General features: G+C 43.1%; 1 protein-coding gene and 1 non-coding gene across 26 annotated transcripts in view; one reads left to right on the top strand and one right to left on the bottom strand.

Moving 5' to 3' along the window:
• Positions 1–27,984, bottom strand: part of MLLT10 (MLLT10 histone lysine methyltransferase DOT1L cofactor) — a 213,084-nt gene that overhangs the window by 157,134 nt on the left and 27,966 nt on the right. For 3 of the 25 annotated variants that reach the window (XM_063709706.1, XM_031015191.3, XM_031015190.3), the window contains exon 4: positions 23,396–23,936. The exons of 20 other annotated variants lie outside the window; for them this stretch is intronic. In XM_063709706.1, coding sequence (XP_063565776.1) covers positions 23,637–23,936 — 300 coding nt within the window. In that variant the 3' untranslated portion in view covers positions 23,396–23,636. Of the gene's footprint in view, positions 1–8,239; positions 8,293–23,395; positions 23,937–27,984 lie in introns of those variants that run through there. 2 more of the 25 variants (XM_055353865.1, XM_055353866.1) reach the window with 1 other exon arrangement.
• LOC115936086 (U6 spliceosomal RNA) lies at positions 15,991–16,097 on the top strand. Its single transcript, XR_004071670.1, has one exon. It is a non-coding gene; the product is annotated as a U6 spliceosomal RNA (small nuclear RNA).

The raw sequence follows: 27,984 nt of genomic DNA, 5'->3' as shown, positions 1-27,984 counted from the left end.
TTGAACCCAGGAGGCGGAGGTTGTGTTGAGCCAAGATCGCACCACTGCACTCCAGTTTGGACAACAAGAGCAAAACTCCATCTCAAAAAAAAAAAAAAAAACCCTCCCCCTCCCCCTCCCCCTCTCCCTCTCCCTCTCCCCGGTCTCCCTCTGATGCCGAGCCGAAGCTGGACAGTACTGCTGCCATTTCAGCTCACTGCAACCTCCCTGCCTGATTCTCCTGCCTCAGCCTGCCGAGTGCCTGTGATTGCAGGCGCGCGGCGCCCCGCCTGACTGATTTTCGTATTTTTTTGGTGGAGACGGGGTTTCGCTGTGTTGGCCGGGCTGGTCCCCAGCTCCTAACCGCGAGTGATCTGCCAGCCTCGGCCTCCCGAGGTGCCGGGATTGCAGACGGAGTCTCGTTCACTCGGTGCTCAATGGTGCCCAGGATGGAGTGCAGTGGCGTGATCTCGGCCCACTACAACCACCTCCCAGCCGCCTGCCTTGGCCTCCCAAAGTGCCGAGATTGCAGCCTCTGCCTGGCTGCCGCCCCGTCTGGGAAGTGAGGAGCGTCTCCGCCTGGCCGCCCGTCGTCCGGGATGTGAGGAGCCCCTCTGCCTGGCTGCCCAGTCTGGAAAGTGAGGAGCGTCTCTGCCCGGCCGCCATCCCATCTAGGAAACAAGGAGCGCCTCTTCCCGGCCGCCATCACATCTGGGAAGTGAGGAGCGTCTCTGCCCGGCCGCCCATCATCTGAGATGTGGGGAGCACCTCTGCCCTGCCACCCCGTCGGGGATGTGAGGAGCGTCTCTGCCCGGCCGCCCCGTCTGAGAAGTGAGGAGACCCTCTGCCTGGCAACCGCCCCGTCTGAGAAGTGAGGAGCCCCTCCGCCCGGCAGCCGCCCCGCCCGAGAAGTGAGGAGCCCCTCCGCCCAGCAGCCACCCCGTCTGGGAAGTGAGGAGCATCTCCGCCCAGCAGCCACCTCGTCCGGGAGGGAGGTAGGGGGGTCAGCCCCCCGCCCGGCCAGCCGCCCCGTCCGGGAGGGAGGTGGGGGAGCCGGCCAGCCGCCCCGTCCGGAAGGGAGGTGGGGGGGGCTCAGCCCCCCGCCCGGCCAGCCGCCCCGTCCGGGAGGGAGGTGGGGGGGTTAGCCCACTGCCCAGCCTGCCGCCCTGTCCGGGAGGGAGGTGGGGGTTCGGCCCCCCGCCTGGCCGGCCACCTGGTCCAAGAGGTGAGGGGCGCCTCTGCCCAGCCGCCCCTACTGGGAAGTGAGGAGCCCCTTTGCCCGGCCAGCCGCCCCGTCCAGGAGGGAGGTGGGTGGGGGTCAGCCCCCTGCCCGGCCAGCCGCCCCGTCCGGGAGGTGAGGGGCACCTCTGCCCGGCCGCCCCTACTGGGAAGTGAAGAGCCCCTCTGCCCGGCCACCACCCCATCTTGGAGGTGTACCCAACAGCTCATTGAGAACGGGCCATGATGACAATGGCGGTTTTATGGAATGGAAAGGGGGGAAAGGTGGGGAAAAGATTGAGAAATCGGATGGTTGCCGTGTCTGTGTAGAAAGAGGTAGACATGGGAGACTTTTCATTTTGTTCTGTACTAAGAAAAAATTCTTCTGCCTTGGGATCCTGTTGATCTGTGACCCTACCCCCAACCCTGTGCTCTCTGAAACATGTGCTGTATCCACTCAGGGTTGAATGGATTAAGGGCGGTGCAAGATGTGCTTTGTTAAACAGATGCTTGAAGGCAGCATGCTCGTTAAGAGCCATCACCACTCCCTAATCTCAAGTACCCAGGGACACAAACACTGCGGAAGGCCGCAGGGTCCTCTGCCTAGGAAAACCAGAGAACTTTGTTCACTTGCTTATCTGCTGACCTTCCCTCCACTATTGTCCTGTAACCCTGCCAAATCCCCCTCTGCGAGAAACACCCAAGAATGATCAATAAAAAATAAAAAATTAAAAAAAAAAAGATAAAAAAAAATTAAAAAAAAAAAAAGAATCTAATCTGAAAGAGGAAACAGAGGTTAAAAAAAAAAAACAGGGCTTCAGGGACCTACAGGACAGTACCAAAAGGTCTCAGATGCATAACCAAAGGCCTTAAAAAGAAGAAGAGAGAAAGAATATGAGGCAGGAAAAAAAATTTTGAAGAAACGATGGCTGAAAATTTCTTCAATTTGAAAAAAGACACATTCACAGATTCAAGAATCTCAGCAAACCTCAAATAGTCAAATGCCTTGCTAAACAGCAAACACAGAGGGAAAAATCTTGAAGCACCAAAAGAACATGTCACATTACACAGAGGGCAGAGGGAACAGTGACTGGATAAATGGCAGATTTCTCATCATAAAATATGGAAGCCAAAAGAAAGTAAACTAAAATACTTAAATTGCTAAGAGATAAAGCACCGTCAACACAGAATTCTAAACCCAACCACAATGCCCTTCAAAAATAAAGATGAAATAGGTACTTTCAGATAAAAGAAAGAAAACACAATTTATCATCAAAAGATATGCCCTGCAAGAAAGGCTAAACAAATTCTTCAGAATTAAGACAAATGATGCTAGAAAATGCAAATCTTCAGAAGACTACCACAAATGGTAAATATCTGGGTAAACTTAGAAGACTTTTAACTCTTAAGTTCTTAACATTACATGATTATTGAAAGCCAAAATTATATTGTTGTTTTCTGGGGCTTATAATATACATAGTTCCAACACACATGACAATAGCATAACTGACAACAAACAGAGGTGATATAAAAGAACAACTTACAAGCTTTGTATACTTTACGACTTGTACAATATTACCCATAAGTGGTAATACTATAAAAACAGACTGAAAAGAGTAAAGAAATATACTTAAATTGCTAGAGGAATGTGCAAAAGAATTAAGTTGAAACCCTTCCTGATACTATATTTAAAAATTAATTCAAAAGTGAATCGCAGATCTAAATGTAAGAGCTAAAACTATACAACTTTAGAAAAAAACATAGGAGGTAAGTCTTTAGGACTTGGTTGAACAACAGTTTTTAGACATAACACTAAAAGCAGAGGCAATAAAAGAAAAAATAACTAGAATTTACCAAACCTACAGACTTTTTTGCTACAAACAAAACCATCAGGAAAGTAAAAGGATGGAAGAAATATTTACAAGTCTACAAGTCGCATGTCTGATAAGTAGTTTGTATCCAGGATACAGAGCTCTTCCACTCAAAAATAAAAAGCTATACAGCCCAGTTAAAAATTGAACAAAGGATCTAAATAGACACTTCTCCAAAGAAAATATATAAATGACCAATAAGCACATGAAAAGATGCTTAACGTCATTAATCATTAAGGATTAAAAATCAACACCAGGCCAGGTGCAGTGGCTCACGCCTGTAATCTCAACACTTTGGGAGGTCTAGGCGGGTGGATCACCTGAGGTCAGGAGTTTGAGACTAGCCTGGCCATCATGGTGAAACTCCATCTCTTCTAAAATTACAAAATTAGCCAAGCGTGATGGCGGGCACCTGTAATCCCAGGTACTCAGGAGGCTGAGGCACGAGAATCGCTTGAACCCGGGAGGCAGAGGTTGCCGTGAGCCAAGATATCACACCACTGTACTCCAGCCTGAACAACAGAGTGAGACTCTTGTCTAAAAAAATAATATAATGAAAAAATAAAATAAAAATCAACACCACAATCAGATACTACCTCATGCCCTGTAGGATAGCTAAAATCAAAAGCCAAACAATAAAAAATGTTGGCAAAGAGATGGAGAAATTAAAACTTTCATATAGGCTGGGTGCGGTGGCTCACACCTGTAATCCCAGCACTTTGGGAGGCCGAGGTGGGTGGATCACAAGGTAGGAGATCGAGACCAGCCTGTCAACATGGTGACAACCCAGCTCTACTAAAAATACAAAAATTAGCCGGGCGTGGTGGCGGGTGCCTGTAGTCCCAGCTACTCGGGAGGCTGAGGCAGGAGAATGGCGTGAACCTGGGAGGTGGAGCTTGCAGTGAACCAAGATCATGCCACTGCACTCCAGCCTGGGCGACAGAGCGAGACTCCATCTCAAAAAAAAAAAAAAAAAAAGTAAATGGATAGGCTGGGTGTGAGGTGGCTCACGCCTGTAACCCCAGCACTTTGGGATGCCAAGGCGGGCACTTGATCACTTGAGGCCAGGGGTTCGAGACCAGCCTGGCCAACATGGCAAAGCCCCATCTCTACCAAAAATACAAAAATTAGCCAGGCACAGTGGCACACACCTATAGTCCCAGCTACTAGGGTGGCTGAAACAGGTGAACTGCTTAAATCTAGGAGGCAAAGGCTGCAGTGAGCCAAGATCACACCACTGCACTCCAGCCTGGGAGACAGAGTAAAACCTCATCTCATAAAAAAAAACAAACAAACAACAAGAAAAAAAAAGATGGTGAGTGGCTACATAGTAAAGAGAGGGAGGGGCATTTCACAGTAAGTCAGACAATGAAGAAGTCATAATAATTATAAATGTATGCACCTAAAAACAAGGCTTCAAAATACATGAAGCAAAAATTAGCATAAGGCATAGTCAGAATACTCAGTGCCCCAAACGTGGTAAGATATTTTAACACTCCTCTTTGTGATTGACAAAACCAAACCAAATAAAAATAATAATAATAATCTAAGCAATGTTAAAACCACTATAAACATTCTTTTCAGGTAAATTTGGTGCATACCCCATGGGAGACCACATACTGAGCCATAAAGCGGGACACAATAAAATGAAAATAATGGAAATCATACAGATTATGTTCCCTAACCACATTAGAAAAAAAGATATAAAATTAATGACCTAGCAGCCGGATATGGTGGCTCACGCCTGTAATCCCAACACTTTGGAAGGCCAAGGCAGGTGGATCATCTGAGGTCGCAAGTTCAAGACCAGCCTGGCCTACATGATGAAACTCCATCTCTATTAAAGATACAAAAATTAGCTGGGCATGGCAGCGGGTGGCTGTAATCTAAGCTACTCAGGAGGCTGAGCTGAGGCAGAAGAATCGCTTGAACCCGGGATGCAGAGGTTGCAGTAAGCCAAGATCGCACCACTGCACTCTAGCCTGGGTGGCAGCACAAAACTCTGTCTAAAATAAAATAAAATAAGTAGGGTTATACCTAAAGAACCTATATATAAAAGAGTAAAGTAAACCCAAAGTAAGTAGAAAAAAGAAATAGTAAAAATAAGAGCAGAAGAAATGAAAAGAAAAGTAACAGAGAATTTGAAGTCAAAGTTGGTCCTTCTGTCAGAGGCCTCTGAACCAGAATGCCTCTATCTTGAATAGGGGCTGGGGAAATCATAAGGCTGAGTCCTGCTGGACTGCAGTAAGTTATGCATTCTAAGTCACAGAATGAGATAGGACGCTGGCACAAGATACAAGACATAAAAACCTTGCTAATAAAACAGGTTGTAATAAAGAAGGGGGCCAAAACCCACCAAAGCCAAGATGGTGACAAAACTGACCTCTGGTCGTCCTCACTGCTCATTATACACTAATTATAATACATTAACATGCTAAGAGACACTCCCACAAGCACCATGACAGTTTACAAATGCCATAGCAATGCCAGGAAGTTACCCTATATAGTCTAAAAAGGGGAGGAACCACTAGTTCTGGGAATTGCCCACCCCTTTCCCAGAAAACTCATGAATAATCCACCCCTTGTTTAGCATACAATCAAGAAATACTCATAAAAATGGGAAACCAGCAGCCCATGGCACTGCTCTCCCTATGGAGTAGCCATTCTTTTATTCCTTTACTTTCTTAATAAACTTGCTTTCACTTTACTCTATGAATCCGCCTCAAATTTTTTCTTGCACAAGATCCAAGAACCCCTCTCTTGGGGTCTGGATTGGGACCCCCTTTCTGGTAACACTTTGGAAAAACCTAAAAAGTTGACAATCTGCAAGCTAAATTAATTTTTTTTTAAATAGGAAGAATACAAATTACCAATATCAAGAATAAAATGGGAATTACCTCTACAATCCCAAAGATATTAAGAGGGCCAAAGATTATTATTAATGACTTTATGCTAACCAATTCAACAGCTTAGATGAAAAGATTATTTGAAAATGAAACTTATCAAAACTGATAAAACAGAAAATCTGAGAAGCATTTTAGGTTGAATTCATTATCAAAATCCTTCCCAAAAAGAAAACTCTAGACTCAGATTTTTTCACTGATAAGTTCCTTCAAACACTATAAATCAATCTCACACAAGTATTTCCAGAAAACAGAAAAGACAATGCTTCCCAAATCATTTTCTAAGTTTAGCATGAAGAATACCAATGAATATACCAAAAATACCAGCACTTGACAAAAAGCAACAAGATTACAACAAAGGCCCTCCCATACAAAGTTGCAAAAACATTTACTATTAGCAATTTAAGTCCAACAATATATAAGAAGAATAGGCCAGTTGTGGTGGCTCACATGGATTACGAAAGTAATCCCAGCACTTTCGGAGGCCAAAGCGGGAGGATCACTTGAGGTCAGGAGACCTGCCTGGCCAACATGGTGAAACCCTGTCTCCACAAAAAAAATTAGCCGGGCATGGTGGCACGTGCCTGTAATCTCAGCTACTTTGGAGGCTGAGGCAGGAGAATCACTTGAACCCAGGAGGTGGAGGTTACACTGAGCAGAGATTGTGCCACTGTACCCATCACTAAAAAAAAAAAAAAGAATAATACACCATGGCACCAAATGGCATTCAGCGTAACATTTGAAAATAAAACAATGAAATTTACATTAATATCTTTAAAAACATAGCATTATCTCAATAGATACAGAAAAAGCTTTTGAGAAAACTCAATATCCATTCATGACACAAACCCTCAGGAAGCTACTCAACTGTGTATTCTCCATGGCATGGCATGACTATTCCTCTTGGGGTCTGTGACTATAACAAACTATCTTTTCAATGGCAGTCATGCTGGGTTCTGTTGGCCTTGCCATATCTAAATAGTAATAAAAGCTATATTTGAAAGCAATCTGATAAACTTCATCAATAAAACCCCTACAGCTGACTTATAATTGATGGTGTAACACTGCATGCTCTCCTCTAAGAATGAAAACAAGATTAAGTCCATTCTGTAAGGGAAGAGAATAAAAGGAATTACAAATGGGAAAAAAGAGATACAACAGTGTTTCATGACAATCATCTATTAGAAAAATCTAAGTAATCTACCTAAAAAACTAGTAGAATTAACATAACTTAAGTGAGGTTGTAAGAAACAGGTCAATATACAAAAATTCTATTTCCAACAAAAAATTAGAAATTTTTATAATACTTTATAATTGCTAAAAAATGTATTTAATATTTTAAAATAGCATCAAAAAAAAGACAAAATACTTAAAAATAATTTTAGGCCAGGCGTGGTGACTCATGCCTGTAATCCCAGCACTTTGGAAGGCTGAAACAGGCAGATCATTTGAGGTCAGGAGTTGACCAGCCTGGCCAACATGGTGAAACCCTATCTCTACTAAAAACATAAAAATTAGCTGTGCTTAGTGGTACATGCCTGTAATCCCAGCTGCTTGGGAGGCTGAGGCAGGAGAATTGTCTGAACCCAGGAGATGGAGTGAGCCAAGATTGCACCACTGCACTCCAGCGAGGCAACAGAGTGAGACTCTGTCTCAAAAAAAAGGAAAAAAAAATAAGTAATTTTAAAAACAGAAGACATGCAAGACCAAAGGCTAAAAGCAACAAACGACTGCTCAGACAAAGCAAAAAAGACCTAAATAAATGGAGAGATATACTATACTAATGATTAAGACTCAATCGTCGTTAAGATGTCAGTTCTCCTCAAACTGATCAACAGATTCAAGACAATTATAATCATGATCCCATCAGCCTTTTTTGGAGAAGACAGAAAAGAGATTATTAAAATTTATATGGAAATGTGAAGGACGGAGAATATGCAGAACTTCAAAAAAGAAGAAAAAGGTTTTAGGACTTGCAATTCTGACTTCAAGACAATATAAAGTTACAAAATTATCAGAATAACAGGGCTAGACAAACAGATTTTTGGAGCAGAATAAAGATTTCTGAAAGATATCCCACTTATGCAGCCATGTGATGTTCCCAAAGCAACCCAGTGAGAAAAAGAGACTGTTTTCAACAAATGGTGAAAAACAACTGGATAGCCATATGCAAAATACTCAAACCTACAAAAATAATTTCAGATGCATCACAGACCTAAACATAAATTAGCAAAAGCAAAACCTTTTAGAGGAAATAAAGGAAATTACCTTCATGACTTCGAGGTTAGGCAAAAGTGTCTTAGCTCACAGTAAGCAATAACTACAAAAGAAAACACTGATAAATTAAACTTATCAGATATAAATATTTCTGCTCATCAAAAGGTACAGTTAAAATAAATAGTTAAACCATATAGACTTGGGGAAAGTGTTTACAAAACATTTATCAGACACAGGATCAGTATTTAGGACATATAAACACCTTCTGCAACTCAAATAGATGAAAAAAGAAAACAAAGAATAGTAAAGGCTAAATGAACAAACTCATCACAAGAGAACACACGAATGGTCAACACACAAGCTAAAACGTGCTGAATATCATCAGTTATCATGAAAAAGTAAATTAAAACCACAATGATACCACTTCTGGTCAAGATGGAGTGAATAAAGGGGACCAGATTTAGCCTCCTTGCATGAAATAATAAAAACCTAATAAAATGAATGAAACAACAGCACTGAAGATATTGGACAAGCAACAAAACACAGTGATCCCTGGAAGACAAAAAACAAATGGGCCGCACGTGTGCCCAGCTTACTGCCTTGAGAGAGTTTCCAGGTCGTGGAACAGGGAGGAGGAACCCAGGCAGAGCCTGTGATCTCCCCAAGCTGAGGAAATGAAGCTGGAAGTCCAAGGAGGCCAAGGTGCCTAGAGCTCACAAGGGAGACCAGCACTGAGTAGAGAGCTGGAGAGAGAGAGAGAAATGAAGAGATCTACAAAGGCTCACCCTAGAACTTTTGGTTGAATGACAAATCAGCACTTGCAATGTAAAGGAGCTATCCAATGGCAAGATGAGAAATCACCAAAAGAATTAGAGGTAATAGCATCCAGAACTGACATAAGGATGTGAATAGTACCCATACCCAAAAGTCCAAAAGGAAATGATGTGATATAACTTATATCACATTGTAGATATGACATCGGAGTACTAAGAAAGAAAAGTCTTCAGAAGGAGGAAAAAATTAACCCTAAACACAGCCCTGGTCCAGTCAAAGAAAACATGAAAGACCCAACAGAAAGAAACTGTTTTCAAGCAACTCAATAATGCCACAGAACAAAGTCCACAAATATTTGTAAAAGGCAAACAAAACTAGAGAAACTAGAAAACAAGGTAAAATTCACAGTGGCTAAAAAGTCAATCAAAATTTATAAGACTTACATAGAAGCAGGAAGTTACACCCCATAATGAAACAAAAAATAAACCAATTTTGAAATGAAACAGAAAACAGAATTAGCAGACAAGTCCTTTAAAACAATTATGATGATATTTCATATGATCAGAAGGCTAGAAGAAACAAATATATTTAGTAAAAATATGAAATATTTTTAAAATTTGAACTTCTAAATTGAAAATTACAAAGTCTAAGATGAAAAATACACTGAGATTTACAACCCATGAAACCAAAATTACTAACCTAAATGAAACACAGAAAAAAAAAAAACCACTAAAAAATGTAATACGTGATAATTGAAATAATTTCAAGAGGCCAAACATACTCGTAACTGGAGCCACAAAACAGGAGATAATATAGAAACAAAAAAGTCTTTAGAAACCATGGCCAACAACTTTCACATATTTGATGGAAATTATAAGCATGTATAACAGGGCACTCTTTTAATGAACTATCAGTCACTGGAAACATGAAGAAAAGTGGCTGAGCGCAGTGGCTCACGCCTGTAATCCCAACACTTTGGGAGGCCGAGGTGGGAAAATCACTTCAGGCCAGGAGTTCGAGACCAGTGTGGGCAACACTGCAGAACCCCATCTCTAAAAAAACACACACACACACACACACACACACACACACAAATTTTGGCCTGGCACAGTGGCTCACGCCTGTAATCCCAGCACTTTGGGAGGCCGAGGCAGGCAGGTCACCTGAGGTCAGGAGTTCAAGACCAGCCTAACCAACATGGACAAACCCCATCTCTACTGAAAATACAAAATTAGCTGGGCATGGTGACACATGCCTGTAATCCCAGCTACTCAGGAGACTGAGGCAGGAGAATTGCTTGAAGCCAGGAGGCAGAGATTGCAATGAGCCGAGATCATGCCATTGCACTCTAGCCTGGGCAACAAGAGTGGCACCCAGTCTCAAAAAATAAAAACAAAAAACACACAAAAATTAGCCACTGGTAGTGGCACACACCTGTGGTCCTTCTAGCTACTCGGGAAGGCTAAGGCAGGAGGAGGTCAAGGCCATAGTGAGCCATGATTGTGCCACTGCATTCCAGCCCAGGCGACAGAGCAACACAGGAAGACCTGGTCTCTATAAAAAGATTTTTTAAAAATTAACTGGGTGGGCCGGGCATGGTGGCTCACACCTGTAATCTCAGCACTTTGGGAGCCTGAGGCGGGCAGATCACCTGAGGTCAGGAATTCGAGCCCAGCCTGGCCAACATGGTGAAACCCTGTCTCTGCTAAAAATACAAAAATTAGCCGGGCATGATGGCGCACAACAGTAATCCTAGCTACTCAGGAGGCTGAGGCAGGAGAATCGCTTGAACCCAGGAGGTGGAGTTTGCAGTGAGCCGAGATCACGCCACTGCACTCCAGCCTGGGCGAGAGCGAGATTCCATTACAAAAAAAAAAAAAAAATTGGCTGGGTATGGTAGCATATGCCTGTAGACCCAGCTACTGGGGAGGCTGAGGTGGGAGGATCATTTGAGCCCAGGAGGTGGAGGCTCAATGAGCTATGATTGTGCATGCCACTGCACTCCAGCCTAGGTGACAAAGCAACATCATGTTCAAAAAAAAGGAATGATAATAATAGTAGGACCAGCAGACAGAAAATCAGTAAGGATACAGAAGCTTGAATAACACCATTAACCAAACTGACCTAACTAACTATAGAACACTCTACACAAACTACCAGAATACGCATTCTGTTCAAGTGCATTTGGAACATTCACCAAGATATACCATATTCAGGCCAAAAAAACAACTCTTGGTAAATTTAAAAGGTTTCAGGTGTTACCATGAATTTTTTCTTACAACTGTGATATTAATCTAGAAATCAGTGACAAAAAAAAACCAAAGACAATCCCAATATTTGGAATCAAAACATACTTCTAAAATAACCAGTGGGGGCCAGGAGCAGTGGCTCACGCCTGTTAATTCCAGCACTTTGGGAGGTCGAGGCAGGTGTATCACAAGATCAGGAGTTCACGACCAGCCTGACCAAGACGGTGAAACCCCGTCTCTACTAAAAATACAACATTAGCCGGGCATGGTAGCAGGCTTCTGTAACCGCAGCTACTCAGGAGGCTGAGGCAGAGAACTGCTTGAACCCGGGAGGCGGAGTTTGCAGTGAGCCAAGATCGCGCTGCTGCACTCCAGCCTGGAGACAGAGCGAGAATCTGTCTCAAAATATAAAATGAAAAGAAATGAAATAAAATAAAATAACCAAGGGATAAAAAAAAAAGACAAAAATATCAAGTATTTTTAAGACAGTTAAAGCAGTAATTGAAATAGAAATTTATACAATTACATGACTATATTAGAAAAGAAACAAATCAGTGATTTCACCTTGTTCCTTAAGAAACTAGAAGAGCAAAAGAAAGAAAGATCAGAGCAGAAGTCAATGAAATAGAAAACAGAAAAATAGGGCACACTCAATGAAATCAAAGGTTACACTTACACTTCTAGGAGGATGGAATGGACATACTTTTCCCTATTCCTCCCACTAAGTACAAATTTAAAATGTGAATATTATAAATAAAACGAATTTTCTCTGAAAGGTGGAGAGAAGGCAAATTAGCTGAGGATCACAGGACACAAGGCACAATATAGCAGTAAATTCCCTGGGTATTCTCTTCTTTTTGCCTAATGTATCCTACTCCTGGAATGGAAGAAGTGAGTACATCAGGAACACCGATGGGCACTGACCAAATAAAAGAACCCCCAACAAGGCCGGGTGCGGTGGCTCATGCCTATAATCCCAGCACCTTGGGAGACCAAGGCGGGTGGATCACCAGAGGTCAGGAGTTGGAGACCAGCCTGGCCAACATGGCAAAACCCCGTCTCTACTAAAAATAAAAATTACCCGGGCATGTTGGAAGGCGCCTATGATCCCAGCTACTCCGGAGGCTGAGGCACGAGAATTGCTTGAACTCGGGAGGCAGAGGTTGCAGTGAGCAGATATCGCACCACTGCACTCCAGCCTGGGTGATAGAGAGAGAGACTCTGTCTCAAAAAAACAAAAAAAGAAGAAGCCCCAACAAAAGCCTTCTCTCTCCAGACCAGATTACCAGTAAAGTGGTATGTTAACCAGAAAGAGAACTTGAAGAGTAACTGCTATAATCCAGCATAACACCATAGAAAACCTAGCCCCACCCATACCAACAATGATCACATGGGGAACCTAGATATCCACCCTCATGAGACTGTAATGAAAACAATCCAAGATTCCCACCAGGTAGTGTCAGAGAAAATTAAGCAGGGGATTGGAACCTTCATTCCAATTGGCTAGTTAATGAGCATCCACTCCCTACTGTGTCAGTGGAGAAAAGTAGGGAAGACTGGACTTCCACCACCATCTGCCAGTAATAAGGCATCCCTCCCTGTCCCTACTGGAGTGGTAGCAGAGAAGACCTAGTAGAGAGTGAGAACTTTCACCTACACACAGTAACAAACAAGGCCACATCCACCACAGAGATCAGGTAGGGAGCCACAACTCCCAATTCTGCAAACAACTAAAAGGAAGTTTGCCTCAAATGTCAACACAGACAAGGTAGATACCTGAACTTCATCCCCTACCTGGCTTAACAAAGTGGCACCAACACTCTCCCCTTGTTAGATAAGTGTAAGAGAACACTAGTTAAAACAGTTGTTTAAGTAAGTGCATAGTCTCATGACAATACAAAAATGCCCAGGTTTCAATCAAAAGTTATTTATGATACCAAAAAGATACCAAGGCCGGGCACGGTGGCTCGCGCCTGTAATCCTATCACTTTAGGAGGCCGAGGTGGGTGGATCACCTCAAGTCGGAAGTTCGAGAACAGCCTGACCAACATGGACAAACTCCGTCTCTACTAAAAATACAAAATTAGCCAGGTGTGGTGGTGCATGCCTGTAATCCCAGCTACTTGGGAGGCTGAGTCAGGAGAATCGCTTGAACCCGGAAGGCGGAGGTTGAGGTGAGCCGAGATCATGCCACTGCACTTCATCCTGGGCAACAAGAGCGAAACTTCGTATCAAAAAAGAAGAAAAAAAAATTTCAGTGGAACAAATATCCAAACCATATCAACGAACTAAAAAAAAAGATACAAAACACAATAAAGAAAAATGGTTTGGCACAGTGAATTGGCGTAGAAGAAAAAAATAAGAAAAATGGAATTCCAAAAATGTTCAAGTACCCCAAAAGAAAGCAAGAAAAACAGTCAAAAAACAAAAACTAAAACAAGGCATGGTGGCTCAGGCCTGTAATTCTAGCACTTTGGGAGGCCAAGGTAGGTGCATCACCTAAGGCCGGGAGTTCAAGACCAGCCTGGCCAACATGGTGAAACCCCACCTCTACTAAAAATATAAAAATTAGCTGGGCTTACAGTAGATGGCTGTAATCCCATCTACTCGGGAGACTGAGGCACAAGAACTACTTGAACCCGGGAGGCAGAGGTTGCAGTGGGCCAAGATTGAGCCACTGCACTCCAGCCTGGGCAAGAGTAAGACTTTGTCTCAAAAAAAAAAAGGGGGGGGTGGGGGGGAGTCTGACAACATCTATAACTATGTAAATGACCCAAATACCTAAATACAGCAAATAAAAGACAAAAACTGGCTAGGTACAGTGGCTCACAACCGTAATCCCAGCACTTTGGGAGGCCGAGGAGAGCAGATCACCTGAGGTTCGATGTTCGAGACCAGCCTGACCAACACAGTGAAAACCCATCTCTACTAAAAATACAAAAAAAAATTTAGCCAGGCGTGGTGGTGGGCACCTGTAATAGCTACTCTGGAGGCTGAGTCAGGTGAACCGTTTGAACCCACTAGGCGGAGGTTGTAGTGAGCCAAGATCATACCACTGCACTCTACCCAGGGTGACAGAGCGATACTCCAACTCAAAAAAAAAAAAAAAAAAAAAAAAAGCCAAAGATTGACAGACTGGATTTTAAAAACATAACCTAAAGCCAAGCATGGTGGCTCATGCCTGTAATGCCAGCAGTTTGGGAGGCCATGACAGGAGGGTCTCTTGAGCCCAGGAGTTCGAGACCAGGCTGGGCAACATAACAAGACTTGGTCCCTACAAATAATAAAAAAATTAGCCAGGTGTGATGGTGCACACGTGTGGTCCCAGTTACTTGGGAGGCTGAGATGGGGGAACTGTTTGAGCCCAGGAGGTCCAGGCTGCAGTAAACCATGATTGTGCCACTGCAATGCAGCCTGGGTGACAGAGCAAGACCATGTCTCAAAAAAGAAAAAAAAAAAAAGGCCAGGCACGGTGGCTCACACCTGTAATGCCAGCACTTTGGGAGGCCGAGGAAGGCAAATCACGAGGTCAACAGTTCGAGACCAGCTTGGTCAACACAGTGAAACCCCGTCTCTACTAAAAATATAAAAAATTAACCAGGCATGGTGGCGGGCGCCTGTAATCCCAGCTACTCGAGAGGCTGAGGCAGAAGAATCGCTTCAACCCAGAAGGCAGAGGTTGCAGTGAACCAAGATGACACCATTGCACTCCAGCCCAGGCTACAGTGCAAGATTCCATCTCAAACAAACACAAAAAACAAAGAAAACATAACCTAACACTATTTTGTGTACAAGAAATTTACTTCAAATAAGCACGTTGAGAGCAAAAAAAAATTAAAAAGGTATATGATGCAAACATTAAATAAAAGCTGGAGTGACTATATTAATATCAGAAACACTATACTTCTGAGCAAAGAAAAAGTACTAGAGACTAAGAAGGAAATTATTTATGGAGAGAGAGGTCAATCCACCAAGAGAACATAACATTCCTAAATGTGTATGCAACAAAAAACAAGACTACAAAATATGTAAAAGAAAAGCTGATGGAACAGAGTGGAGAAATGCATAAATCCACTATAGAGACTTCAATATTTCTCTGTAATAACTGTTAAAACTATACATATATTCATAGCAAGAATATTTAATTCAACGCCATGAACTAACTGGATCCATGAACATTTTACAGAACAACAGAACATTCCACTCACCAAGAGTGGAATACCTTTTTTTTTTTTTTGAGATGGAGTTTCGCTCTTGTTGCCCAGGCTAGAGTGCAACGGTGCGATCGCGGCTCACTGCAACCTCCACCTCCTGGGTTCAAGCAATTCTCCTACCTCAGCCTCTGGAGTAGCTGGGATTACAGGCACACGCCACCACGCCCAGCTAATTTTTGTATTTTTAGTAGAGACGGGGTTTTAACATGTTGGTCAGGCTGGTCTCGAACTCCTGACCTCAGGTGATCCACCCATCTTGGCCTCCCAAAGTGCTGGGATTACAGGCGTGAGCCAACACACCCAGCATTTTTTTTTTTTTTTAAGACAGAGTCTCACTCTGTCACTCAGGCCGGAGTACAGTGGTGCGATCTCAGCTCACTGCAACCTCCGCTTCAAGGGTTCAAGCAATTCTCCTGCCTCAGCCTCCCAAATAGTTGGGATTACAGGCATGTGCCACCACGCCCGGCTAATTTTTGTATTTTTTTAGTAGAGATGGGGAGACTGTCTCAAAAAAAGAAAAAGAAAATAGCCAAAACTGATGAACAGAGGATATATAAAGGTACTAGTGCTTGTCTCAACAGCACATATACCAAAATTGAATCAATAAAGAGAAGATTAGCATGCTCCCTGCACAGTAATGACACACAAATTCTTAAAGTGTTCCATATTGAAAGAAAAAAAAAAAAAAAGATACCAAATAAGCACCTGAAAAGATGGTCAACATCATTAGCCACTAAGTAAATACATACTAAAAACACAATGACGCGTGTGTAGTGGCCTGTAATCCCAGCACTTTAGGAGACCAGTTGGGAGCATGGCTTTAGCTCAGAAGTTCAAAACCAGCCTGAGCAACATAGCAAGACCCCATCTCTTCAAAAATACATTTTTAAAAACAATGGCTGGGTGTAGTGGCATACACCCATAGTCCCAGCTACTCTGAGGGTTAAGGCAGCAATAAGCCATGATCATGACACTGCCCTTCAAACCCTAGGTAACAGAGCAAGACCCCGTCTCAAAAAAAAATAATAATAATAGGCCGGGCACGGTGGCTCATGCCTGTAATCCTGGCACTTTGGGAGGCCAAGGCGGGTGGATCACGAGGTCAGGAGATCGAGACCATCCTGGCTAAGACGGTGAAACCCCGTCTCTACTAAAAATACAAAAAATTAGCCAGGCGTGGTGGCAGGAGCCTGTAATCCCAGCTACTCGGGAGGCTGAGGCAGGAGAATGGCGTGAACCCGGGAGGTGGAGCCTGCAGTGAGCCTAGATCGCGCCACCACACTCCAGCCTGGGCGACAAAGTGAAACTCTGTCTCAAAAAAATAATAATAATAATAATAATACACACAGTGAGATATCACTACCCGCCTATCAAAATTACTAAATGAAGACTTATGTTCACATGAAAACCCATGTAATGTTTATAACAGTTTTATTCTTAATAACCTACAAGTGGAAATAACTGAGACTATCTTTCAGCAAGTAAGTAATTAAAACGCAGTTTAACTGTAACAAATACTAAGCAAAAACCTGGAGGAATCTCCAAGGAATTAAACCTAGTGTAAAAAACTCAATCCCAGAAAGTTACATGTTGTTTTGTTCTGTTTTTAGACAGAGTCTCACTCTGTCGCCCAGGGTGGAGTACAGCGGCACAATCTCAGCTCACTGCAACCTCTGCCTCCTGGGTTCAAGCAATTCTCATGTCTCAGCTTCCCAAGCAGCTGAGATTACAGGTGCGTGCCATCACCCCTGGCTAATTTTTGTATTTTTAGTAGAGACAGGTTTCACCATGTTGTCTAGGCTGGTTTCAAACTCCTGACCTCAAGTGACCCACCCGCCTCAGCCTCCCAAAGTGCTGGGATTACAGGCCTGAGCCACGCGCCGGGCCTCCAGAAAATTACAAGTTCTATCATCCCATTTATATAACATCCTTGAGGTAACAAAATTACCAAAATGAAGAATACCTTAGTGGTTATGACTAAGTCTGGCGGCAGGAGGAAAGCAGGTGTGGCTATAAAAGCACAACAGGAAGGGAGAGGATTCTGGGAAGATGGTGCAATAGGAAGCACCAGGAACCTGAGGTTGGGAGTTCAAGACCAGCCTGACCAACACGGAGAAACCCTGTCTCTACTAAAAATACAAAATTAGCCAGGTGTGGTGGCACATGCCTGTAATCCCAGCTACTCAGAAGGCTGAGTCAGGAGAATTCCTTGAACCCAGGAGGCGGAGGCTGTGGTGAGCCAAGATCGTGCCATTGCACTCCAGCCTGGGCAACAAGAGTGAAACTGTCTCAAAAAAAAAAAAAAAACAAAACAAAACAAAGTATATATAAGTCAGCAATGAAGAAGACGCAAGATTCGTACACAGAAAAATCACAAAACTTTACTGAAATAAACTGAAGACAATATAAATAAATGGAAAGACATTTCACGTTCTTGGACTGTAATACCTTAATGTTGCTAAGATTTTACTACTCCAAAGCAATCTCCACGCCGGGTGTGGTGGCTCACACCTGTAATCCCAGCACTTTGGGAGGCTGAGGCGGGTGGGTCACTTGAGGTCAGGAGTTTAAAACCAGCCTCGCCAACATGGTAAAACCCTGTCTCTACTAAAAATACAAAAATTAGCTGGGCGTGATGGTGCGCACCTGTAATCTCAGCTGCTTGGGAGGCTGAGACATGAGAATTGCTTGAACCCAGGAGGCAGAGGTTGCAGTGAGCTGAGATTGTGCTGCTGCACTCCAGCCTGGGCAACAAGAGTGAGACGCTGTCTCAAAAATAAATAAATAAATAAAATAAATAAAAAAACAAAAATAAAAAAAGCAATCTACACATTCAATAAAATCTCTATCAAAATCCCAAGAATGTTTTTGGCAGAAATAAAAAAAAAAATACATTCTAAAACTCATGTAGAATCTCAAGGGACCTCAAATAGCCAAAACAATCTTGAAAAGGAAGAATAAATTTGAAGACATCACACTTCCTGATTTCAAAACTTACTACAAAGCTACAGTAATCAAAACAGTGTTGCCAAGCACAGTGGCTCACGCCTGTAATCCCAGCACTTTGGAAGGCCGAGGCGGGCGGATCAACCAAGACTGGGAGTTTGAGACCAGTCTGACCAACATGGAGAAACCCCGTGTCTACTAAAAATACAAAAATTAGCTGAGCGTGGTGGTGCATGCCTGTAATCCCAGCTATTCAGGAGGCTGAGGCAGGAGAATTGCTTGAACCCAGGAGGCAGAGGTTGCAGTGAGCCAAGATTGGGCCACTACACTCCAACCTGGGCAACAAGAGCGAAACTCCACCTCAAAAAAAAAACTGTTGTACTGGCATAAAAACAGAGCACTGAAAGAGAATAGAGAGTTCAGAAATAAACTCTCGCTTATATGGTGAAGTGATTTTCAACAAAAGTGCCAGTACCATTCAGTGGGAAAGAGTCTTTTCGACAAATAATGCTGGGAAAACTGGATTATCTACATGCAAAAGAATGTAGGTGGACACTTACCTTACACTGCACACAAAAATTGGCTCAAAATGGATCAAACACCTAAACATAAGAGCTACCACTGGGCCGGGTGCGGTGGCTCACGCCTGTAATCCCAGCACTTCGGGAGGCCGAGGTGGGCGGATCACGAGGTCAGGAGATTGAGACCATCCTGGCTAACATGGTATAACCCTGTCTCTACTAAAAATACAAAAATTAGCCGGGTGTGGTGGCATGTGCCTGTAGTCCCAGCTACTCGGAAGGGTGAGGCAGAAGAATCGCTTAAACCCAGGAGGCAGAACTTGCACCCAGAACAGAGCCAAGATCGCACCACTGCACTCCAGCCTGGGCAACAGAGCAAGGCTCCGTCTCAAATAAATAAATATATAAATAAATAAAAGAGCAACAACTATAGAAACATTTAGAAGAAAACACAGGGGAACATCTTCACTGCACTAAATTTGACAATCATTTCTTCGATATGATACCAAAAGCACAAAAAACAAAAACTAAAAAAAGATAAACTGGACTTCATCACAATTAAAATCTCTGTGCATAAAAGGACATGACTATCAACAGAGTGAAAAGACAACACACAGAATGGGATAAAATATTCACAAACCATGTATCTAAGAACGGTCTGGAATCTAAAATTAGATACTGGGTCTAGGATCTAGAAGTAGATAAAGAATACCGACATTTCAACAACAAAAAGTCACACAAAAAGAGCAAAGGACCTGAACAGAAAATTCTCCAAAGAATACACACAAATGGCCAAGAAGCAGATGAAAAGATGCTTGTATCACTAATCACTGGGAAAATGCAAATCAAAACGACAAGATACCACTTTACATCATTAGCATGGCTATCATCAAAAACCAGAAAATAGACCAGGTGTCATGGCTCACACTTGTAATCCTAATACTTTGGGGAGGCTAAGGCAGGAGAATTGCTTGAGTCCAGAAGTTCAAAACCAGCCTGGACAACATAGTGAAGCTACCTCTCTACAAAAATCAATAAAATTAGGTGGTGGTGGTGGTGGTGGTGGTGGTGGTGGTGGTGGTGGTGGTGGTGGTGGTGGTGGTGGTGGTACGTGCCTGTGATCCCAGCTACACAGGAGTCTAGGTGAGACAACTGCCTGATCCCAGGAGGTTGACACTCCAGTGAGCCATGTTTAAGCCACTGCACTTCAATGCTGAATGACAGAACCAGACCCTGTCTCAAAAACAGTAACAACAACAGAAAATAAGAAGAGTTGAAGAAAACTGAAAAAGACTTGAGTGGAAAAAGACTGAACCTTCATGCATTGTTGGTACGAATACAAAATGCTGAAGTCTCTGTGAAAAACATTTTGGCAGTTCCTCAAAAGGCCAAACAGGCCAGGGATGGTGGCTCAAATCCCAGCACTTTGGGAGGCCCAGCCCGGGCAGATCACCTGAGGTCGAGAGTTCGAGACCAACCTGACCAACATGGAGAAACCCTGTCTCTACTAAAAATACAAAATTAGCCGGGTGTGGTGGCACACGCCTGTAATCCCAGCTACTCAGGGGACTGAGGCAGGAGAATCACTTGAACCCGGAAGGCGGAGGATGCAGTGAGCCAAGATCACACCATTGCACTCCAGCGTGGGCAACAAGAGTGAAACTCCGTCTCAGGAAAAAAAAAAAAAAAAAAGGCCAAACAAAATTACCATGTGATCCAGCAACTTCATTCCTAATGTACACCCCCCCACCCAAAAAAAAAAGATTGAAACAGATGGTAGAATACCAGTGTTCAGCTCAGCATTATTCACAATAGCAAAAAGGTAGAAACAACCCAAGTTTCCATCAACAGATGAATGGATAAACAAAATACGGTATATACATAACAATGGATTATGTAGTATTCAGCTATAAACAAGATTCAAATTCTGGTACATGCTACAACATAGACGAACCTTGAAAACATTCAAAGTGAAATAAGCTACGTACAAAAGAACAAATATAAGATTCCACTTACATGAGTAGCTAAACTAGGCAACTTGAAAGAAAACTGAAGTTACCAGGGGCTATAGAGAGGGCGAAATGAGAGTTATGCTTACAAGGTACAGAATTTCTCTTTGAGATTAGTTCTGGAAATATATACTGCTGACGGTTATAAACACTGTGAATGTACTTAATGCCACTAAACTGTATACATAAAAATGGTTAAAATGGTATATTTTGTATTATGTGTATTTTACCACAATGAATATGGAAAATCTGAATAATCAGATTACCATGTTCATGGATTCAAAAATTCAAAACTATATATAAAGATGTCCATTCTTGCCAAGCTCAGTGGCTCATGCCTGTAATCCCAGCACTTTGAGAGGCCAAGGTGGATCACAAGGTCAGGAGTTCGAGACCAGCCTGGCCAACATAGTGAAACCCCTTCTCTACTAAAAATACAAAAATTAGTCAGGCATGGTGGCGGATGCCTGTAGTCCCAGCTTCCTGGGAGGCTGAGGCAGGAGAATCACTTGAACCCAGGAGTCGGAGGCTGCAGTGAGCCAAGATTGTACCACTGCACTCCAGCCTGGGCGACACAGCAAGATTCTGTCTCAAAAAGAAAGAAGAAGTCCATTCTCCCCAAACTGATATACACAATCAATGCAAACTCAAACAAAACACTAGCAACATTTTTGTGGAACATTATGGTTCAAAATGTTTATCAAATGCAAAGAGCTAAGAAGTGGCAAGATACTTAAAACAACAACAAAAAAGGAACACAATATAGAAGGACTAATTCTTTCTGGTATCTTGTATCCAGAGTTATTATTAATATGAAGCTACAGTAATTTTAAAACTGTGGTTCTCGCACAAAGGCACATAAAAAGAACACAAAGTCCAGAAAGAAATGCATACAAATATTAACAGCTGATTTACGACATAGTGCCACTGTGGAACTAAGAGGAATAGTGTCAAAACAAATAGATGTCTCTACTTAAAATTTAAAAAAATAAAAATTTTTTGAAAAGAGGTTGGGCACAATGACTCATGCCTGTAATCCCAGCACCTTGGGAGGCCAAGAAGGGAGGACTGCGTGAGGCCAGGAGTTCAAGACCAGCCTGGGCAACATAGCAAAACCCCACCTCTATTCTTTAATTTAAAATTAAAAAAAAAAAAAAAGAAGATAAGAAACTTGCTCAGTCATATATTTAGTTCATCTGACTCCAAAGCCCATGATCATATTTTGATTTTTTCTTTTTTCTTAGAGATAGGGTCTCCTCTGTCACCCAGGCTGGAGTAGAGTGGCAGGATCATAGCTCACTGCACCCTTGAAGAGTGAATGAATAGGAGTTTATGTTATTTTAGGATATTTAATATACTTAAACCTAAAATTTTTAGAAAAGGATTTGAGGCAGTCTACAATAAAGGACAAGTATTATAACAATTAAAAAAAGAAAAATAAGGCCAAGCACAGTGGCTCACGCCTGTAGTCCCAGCACTTTGGGAGGTCGAGGTGGGTGGATCACTGGAGGTCAGTAGTTCGAGACCAGCCTGGCCAACATGGCAAAACCCCATCTCTACTAAAAATACAAAAAATTAGCTGGACGTGGTGGCAGGCACCTGTAATCCCAGCTACTTGGGAGGCTGAGGCCAGAGAATTGCTTGAACCCGGGAGGCAGAGGTTGCAGTGAGCCCAGATCGCACCACTGTACTCCAACCTGGGCAAAAGAGCGAGACTCTGTCTCCAAAAAAAAAAAAAAAAAAAGAAAAATAATAAAAGCCAGTATGATAGACATCTATTGTTTTTCTGCTTCATAAGCATCCCCCTTGTTTTGCAAACAGCACCCACCCCCCTGCATTATGGAAACTGCTCTTACCCCTGACTCCAACTATGTAGTTCTAGTGAGGGTTGCCATTCACAGTACCCTCCCCACTCCAGCCACAGAGATGATGGGCACATGATCCAAGACAGGCCAATCAGAGTCCTTTCCAGGATTCTTCTAGAGAGCCCCTTCTTCTGGCAAAAGGGGCTGGAAACAAGAGCTGCCAGCAGTCATGGTTCCAGCCTCATGAAGTAGAGTCTGTAGTATGAGAGAATGAAATCAACACGCAGAGAAACAGAGATAAGAGGTGAAGTCCTAAACCCCACGGAAGGAGAAAGAGGGAACAAATATACTAATAATGATATTAATATAGCTGATGTAACTAAAGACCAGATTTGGTTCTAGGCTGCCTGGTAACCAGGACAAAAAGACAAATAGAATGTATTTCACAGATCTATCAAAAAGGAGGAAATATACCAGATACGCAAGGGAGATAATTTTCCTGATGCTTTATTATTAAAAGAACTTCTTGTACGTGGATCTTTTATGTTAAGAGTCACTGAAGAACAAAATGGACAGTGTCCATGATGAAAGTGTTATATCAAATACAGATTTCATAAACTATTACTTATAATAACTGAGTTATAACTCAATCATTAAGCACAAGGGGAAAAATAACAACACAGTAGGCATTTGAAGAAGTGAATCAACTAGTTTTATTTTTTCAGGAAGTTTAACAGCGAAGAGGAAAAGACAAAAGGGCAAAAATGTAAATGGAAAGCAGAATTCATGAGATGATTCAAAAATGTGAGTTGAGTGGGAAAAAAATCAAGTAAACAGGATAGACTGAAGACTAGTACTTGGTAAAACAAAACCCTGTAAGAAATATAAAAGACCACATCAGAAACACAAGTAGTTAATTCCACTTAAACACTACCACCTCTCCTTCTCGAAACACCAAATGACAACTGAGATAAACGGCATAAAGCCATAAATATAAAAAAGAATATCCCTGGAAACTAGAAAGGACATATGACAAGTGGTAAATGACTTAGGACCAAAGAAAGCTGCTGTAGTAAGACAAGCCCAAAAGCAATGCATCAGAGCACCAGAAACTGGAGGAACGTTAGACACCAGGCATCGGGGGTGGGGAGATGCACATGCGCAGTGATGTTCTATGTATCCAGGAGTGACGTTTTCAGATGAGGCTAACCAACAGGAATTGCATACCATCTGAAAAGCAATCAAAACAATCCTTTATTCACTACATACTAACGCGTAACTGGCTCTCACCTGCCCTAGAAAACTGCAAAGCTTAATTTCCTAGAGAGGGTAAATGGAAGAAATCTAGACTCAGGGACACCAGGAGCAGCTGAAGAAAAACAAGAATCATAAAAGTGTAATTCTAAATCCTCAAATTCCAACATCCATCTGGCTGAAGGAATATTGGTAACCAGGTTTGTCAACCCCAAACAGGTGATCATGATCAGATGTATTTCTCTCCTGCTAAGCTAAGAACCCCGCTAGATCACTTATGATGAAGTCTATCACTCAACAATGTCTGCTCACACAGAACTTCCAATCCACTCATTAAGAATTTGTCTTAAAATTTGAGGCTGGGCACGGTGGCTCACACCTGTAATCCCAGCACTTTGGGAGGCCGAGGAGGGCGGACCACGCTGAGACCACCCTGGCCAACATGGCGAAACCCCGTCTCTACTAAAAATACAAAAATTAGCCAGGTGTGGTGGCACATGCCTGTAGTCCCAGCTACTCAGGAGGCGGAGGCAGGAGAATTGCCTGAACCCGGGAGGCGAAGGTTGCAGTGAGCCGAGATCGCACCACTGCACTCCGGCCTAGGCAACAGAGCGAGACTCCATGTCCAAAAAAAAAAAAAGGGCCGGGCACAGTGGCTCACACCTGACCTGTAATCCCAGCACTTTTGGAGACGGAGACAGGTGGATCACCTGAGGTCGGGAGTTCGAGACCAGCCTGACCAACATGAAGAAACCCCATTTCTACTAAAAGTACAAAATTAGCTGGGCATCGTGGTGCATGCCTATAAACCCAGCTACTCAGGAGGCTGAGGCAGAAGAACCACTTGAACCCAGGAGGCAGAGGTTGTGGCGACCCAAGATCACACCAGCCTGGGCAACAAGAGTGAAACTCCCTCTCAAAAAAAAAAAAAAAAAATTTGTCTTACATTTGAATCAAGGCTGAGAATCACCAGATTTTTACATAAAGTCACTAACACGAAAGACAGGCCAAAACAGTACAAAAGAAGAGTTCAAGGAGCAGAAGAAAATTTCGTAACTGAAACAAAACAAAAACCTCCAATTAAAGTATCAGCCAGGCATTGTGACTCACGCCTGTAATCCCAGCACTTTGGGAGGTGGAGGAGGGTGGATCACCTGAGGTCAGGAGTCTGAGACCAGCATGGCCAACATGGCAAAACCCAGTCTCTACTAAAAATACAAAAATTAGCCAGGCGTGGCGGCAGGCGCCTGTAATCCCAGCTACTGAGGAGGCTGAGAAGGGAGAATTGCTTGAATCCAGGAGGTGGGGACTGCAGTGAGCCAAGATCACACCACTGCACTGCAGCCTGGGTGACAGGCAAGACTCTGTCTCAAAAAAATAAAATTAAATTAAATTTAAATTAAAATAAATTGTATCCAAGAAACTTGAACAGAAGATTACAAAAATAAGGAGCAGCTGAGAGCATAAAGAGTCCTTAGAAATTAAAAAGTATGGCCGGGCACAGTGGCTCACGCCTGTAATCCCAGCACTTTGGGAGGCCAAGGCGAGTGGATCACCTGAGGTCAGAAGTTCGAGACCAGCCTGACCAACACGGTGAAACCCCGTCTCTACTAAAAATACAAAATTAGCTGGGCATGGTGGCGTGCGCCTGTCATCCCAGGTACTCGGGAGGCTGAGGCCTGAGAATCCCTTGAACCCGGGTGGTAGGGGTTGCACTGAGCCAAGATCGCACCAATGCACTCCAGCCTGGGAAACACGGCAAAACTCTGTCTAAAAAAAAAAAAGAAAGAAAGAAAAACAAAGAAAGGAAGAAATTAGTATAACCATCTTGAAAAATTAAAGTGAAGGGGCCGGGCCCGGTGGCTCAGAGCATGTAGTCCCAGCACTTTGGGAGGCCAAGGCGGGCAGATCACGAGGTCAGGAGATCGAGACCATCTTGGCCAACATGGTGAAACCTCATCTCTACCAAAATACAAAAAAAAAAAATTAGCCGGGCGTGGTGGTGGTGTCTGTAATCCCAGCTACCTGGTAGGCTGAGGCAGGGGAATCACTTGAACCCGGAAGGCGGAGGTTGCAGTGAGCTGAGATCACATCACTGCACTCTAGCCTGGGGTCAGAGCAAGACTCCATCTCAAAAAAAAAAAAAAATTTTAAGTGAAGGAGGGCCAGGAGTAGTGGCACGCCCATAATCCCAACTCCGTGGAAGGCTGAGAGAATCACTTTCAAGGTCAGCCTGGGCTACAATATCAAGATGCTGTCTCAAACAAACAAAAAAATTTTTAAGTGAAGAGTTGGAAGAGAAAGTGAGGAATCACCTCAGAAAATAGAGTAAAAAGAGTTAAACAACTGAAACAGAAAATACAAAAATTATAGGATCAGATTAGAAAGTCTAACATCCAAAATTTTTTTTAAATACAGAAAAGGCAAACAAAGCAGAACTGAGGAAATTATCAAAGAAATAATTCAAAAACTTTCTCCCTGACCTAAACTCACATTCCGAAACAGGAGCTAACAAATCAAAAGGACCACTGTGTACGTAGTACAATGAGTAAAAGCAAGCACACCATCGTGAGTATCAGAATAACCAGGTTAAAGAGAAAATACTAAATCCAGAAAGAACTACCACATACAAACGATTAAAAAGAAATCAGAATCGGCTGGGTGCAGCGGCTCATGCCTGTAATCCCAACATTTTGGGAGGCTGAGACGGGCAGATCACCTGTGTTCAGGAGTTCGAAACCAGCCTGGCCAACATAGTGAAACCTCATCTCTACTAAAAATACAAAAATTAGCCAGGCATGGTGGCGCACGCCTATAATCTCAGCTACTTGAAAGGCTGAGGAAAGAGAATCACTTGAACCCAGGAGGCAGAGTTTGCAGTGAGCCAAGATCACGCCACTGCACTTCAGCCTGGGCGACAGAGAGGCCCTGTCTAAAAAAAAAAAAAGAAAAGGAAAAGAAAAAGAAATCAGAATTGCAGCTGGGTGTGGTGACTCATGTCTGTATCCCAACTCTTTAGGAGGCTGAGGCAGGTAGATCACTTGAGGCCAGGAGTTTGAGACCAGCCTGGCCAATATGGTGAAACCCCCATCTCTACTAAAAATACAAAACTGAGCTGGGCATAGTGGCACACGCCTGTAGTCTCAGCTACTCGGGAGGCTGGGGAAGGAAAATCTCTTGAACCCGGGACGCAGAGGTTGTAGTGAGCAGAGATCACACTACTGCACTCCAGCCCGGGTGACAGAGTGAGACTCCTTCTCAAAAAAAAAAAAAAAAATTAGAACTGCTTTGGACTTGCTAACAGTAACACTGAAAGCTAAAAGGCAGTAGAGAAATATCTTCAAATTCTGATTGAAAATGATTTTCAACCAAGAATTCTATGTATTCTGTCAAACAATCAAGTAAGATAGCAATCCCATTTTATCAACCATGCAAAACCCTAATTTATTTCTCATGCGCCTTTTCCTATGAAGCTGCCAGAAGATGTGCCTTCTTAAATATAAAGAAACAGGGGAGTAGGGGGATAGAAAAACAGGGAATCCGATATAAGCAAGAAGAAAACTCCAAGATAATGGTGAAGGGATGTTCCAGTATCCATACAGCAAGCCTAAGGAGCAAACAGTCCAGATGGGAGCAAGCAGATGGTACCCACAAGAAGGTCCCTGGTTTAAAAAGGAAAGGAAGGGGGAAGAAAGACAAGGGAAAGTAAAAGGGGAGAGAAGAAAGAGGGAGGAGGAAGGCGCAAGGAGGAACAGAGAAGAATAAAATCAAAGAGAGGAGAAAGAGGAGACAGAAAGAAGAGGAAGAAGAAAATAAACAGAAAAGAAGATAAAAGGAAGGAAAGGAAAAGTGAATCTATAAACGACCTAATACGATAACCATGCAGATTATTTAAGAAAGCAATGAGAGAGGCCGGGCATGGTGGCTCACGCCTGTAATCCTAGCACTTTGGGAGGCCGAGGCGGGTGGATCACCTGAGGTCAGGAGATCGAGACCAGCCTGGCCAACATGGTAAAGCCCCGTC

This window comes from Gorilla gorilla, chromosome 8 (genome assembly GCF_029281585.2).
Source record: "Gorilla gorilla gorilla isolate KB3781 chromosome 8, NHGRI_mGorGor1-v2.1_pri, whole genome shotgun sequence".
Taxonomy (NCBI): domain Eukaryota; kingdom Metazoa; phylum Chordata; class Mammalia; order Primates; family Hominidae; genus Gorilla; species Gorilla gorilla.
The sequence above is the reverse complement of the archived record's forward strand: the minus strand, read 5'-3'. Positions and strand labels throughout refer to the sequence as shown.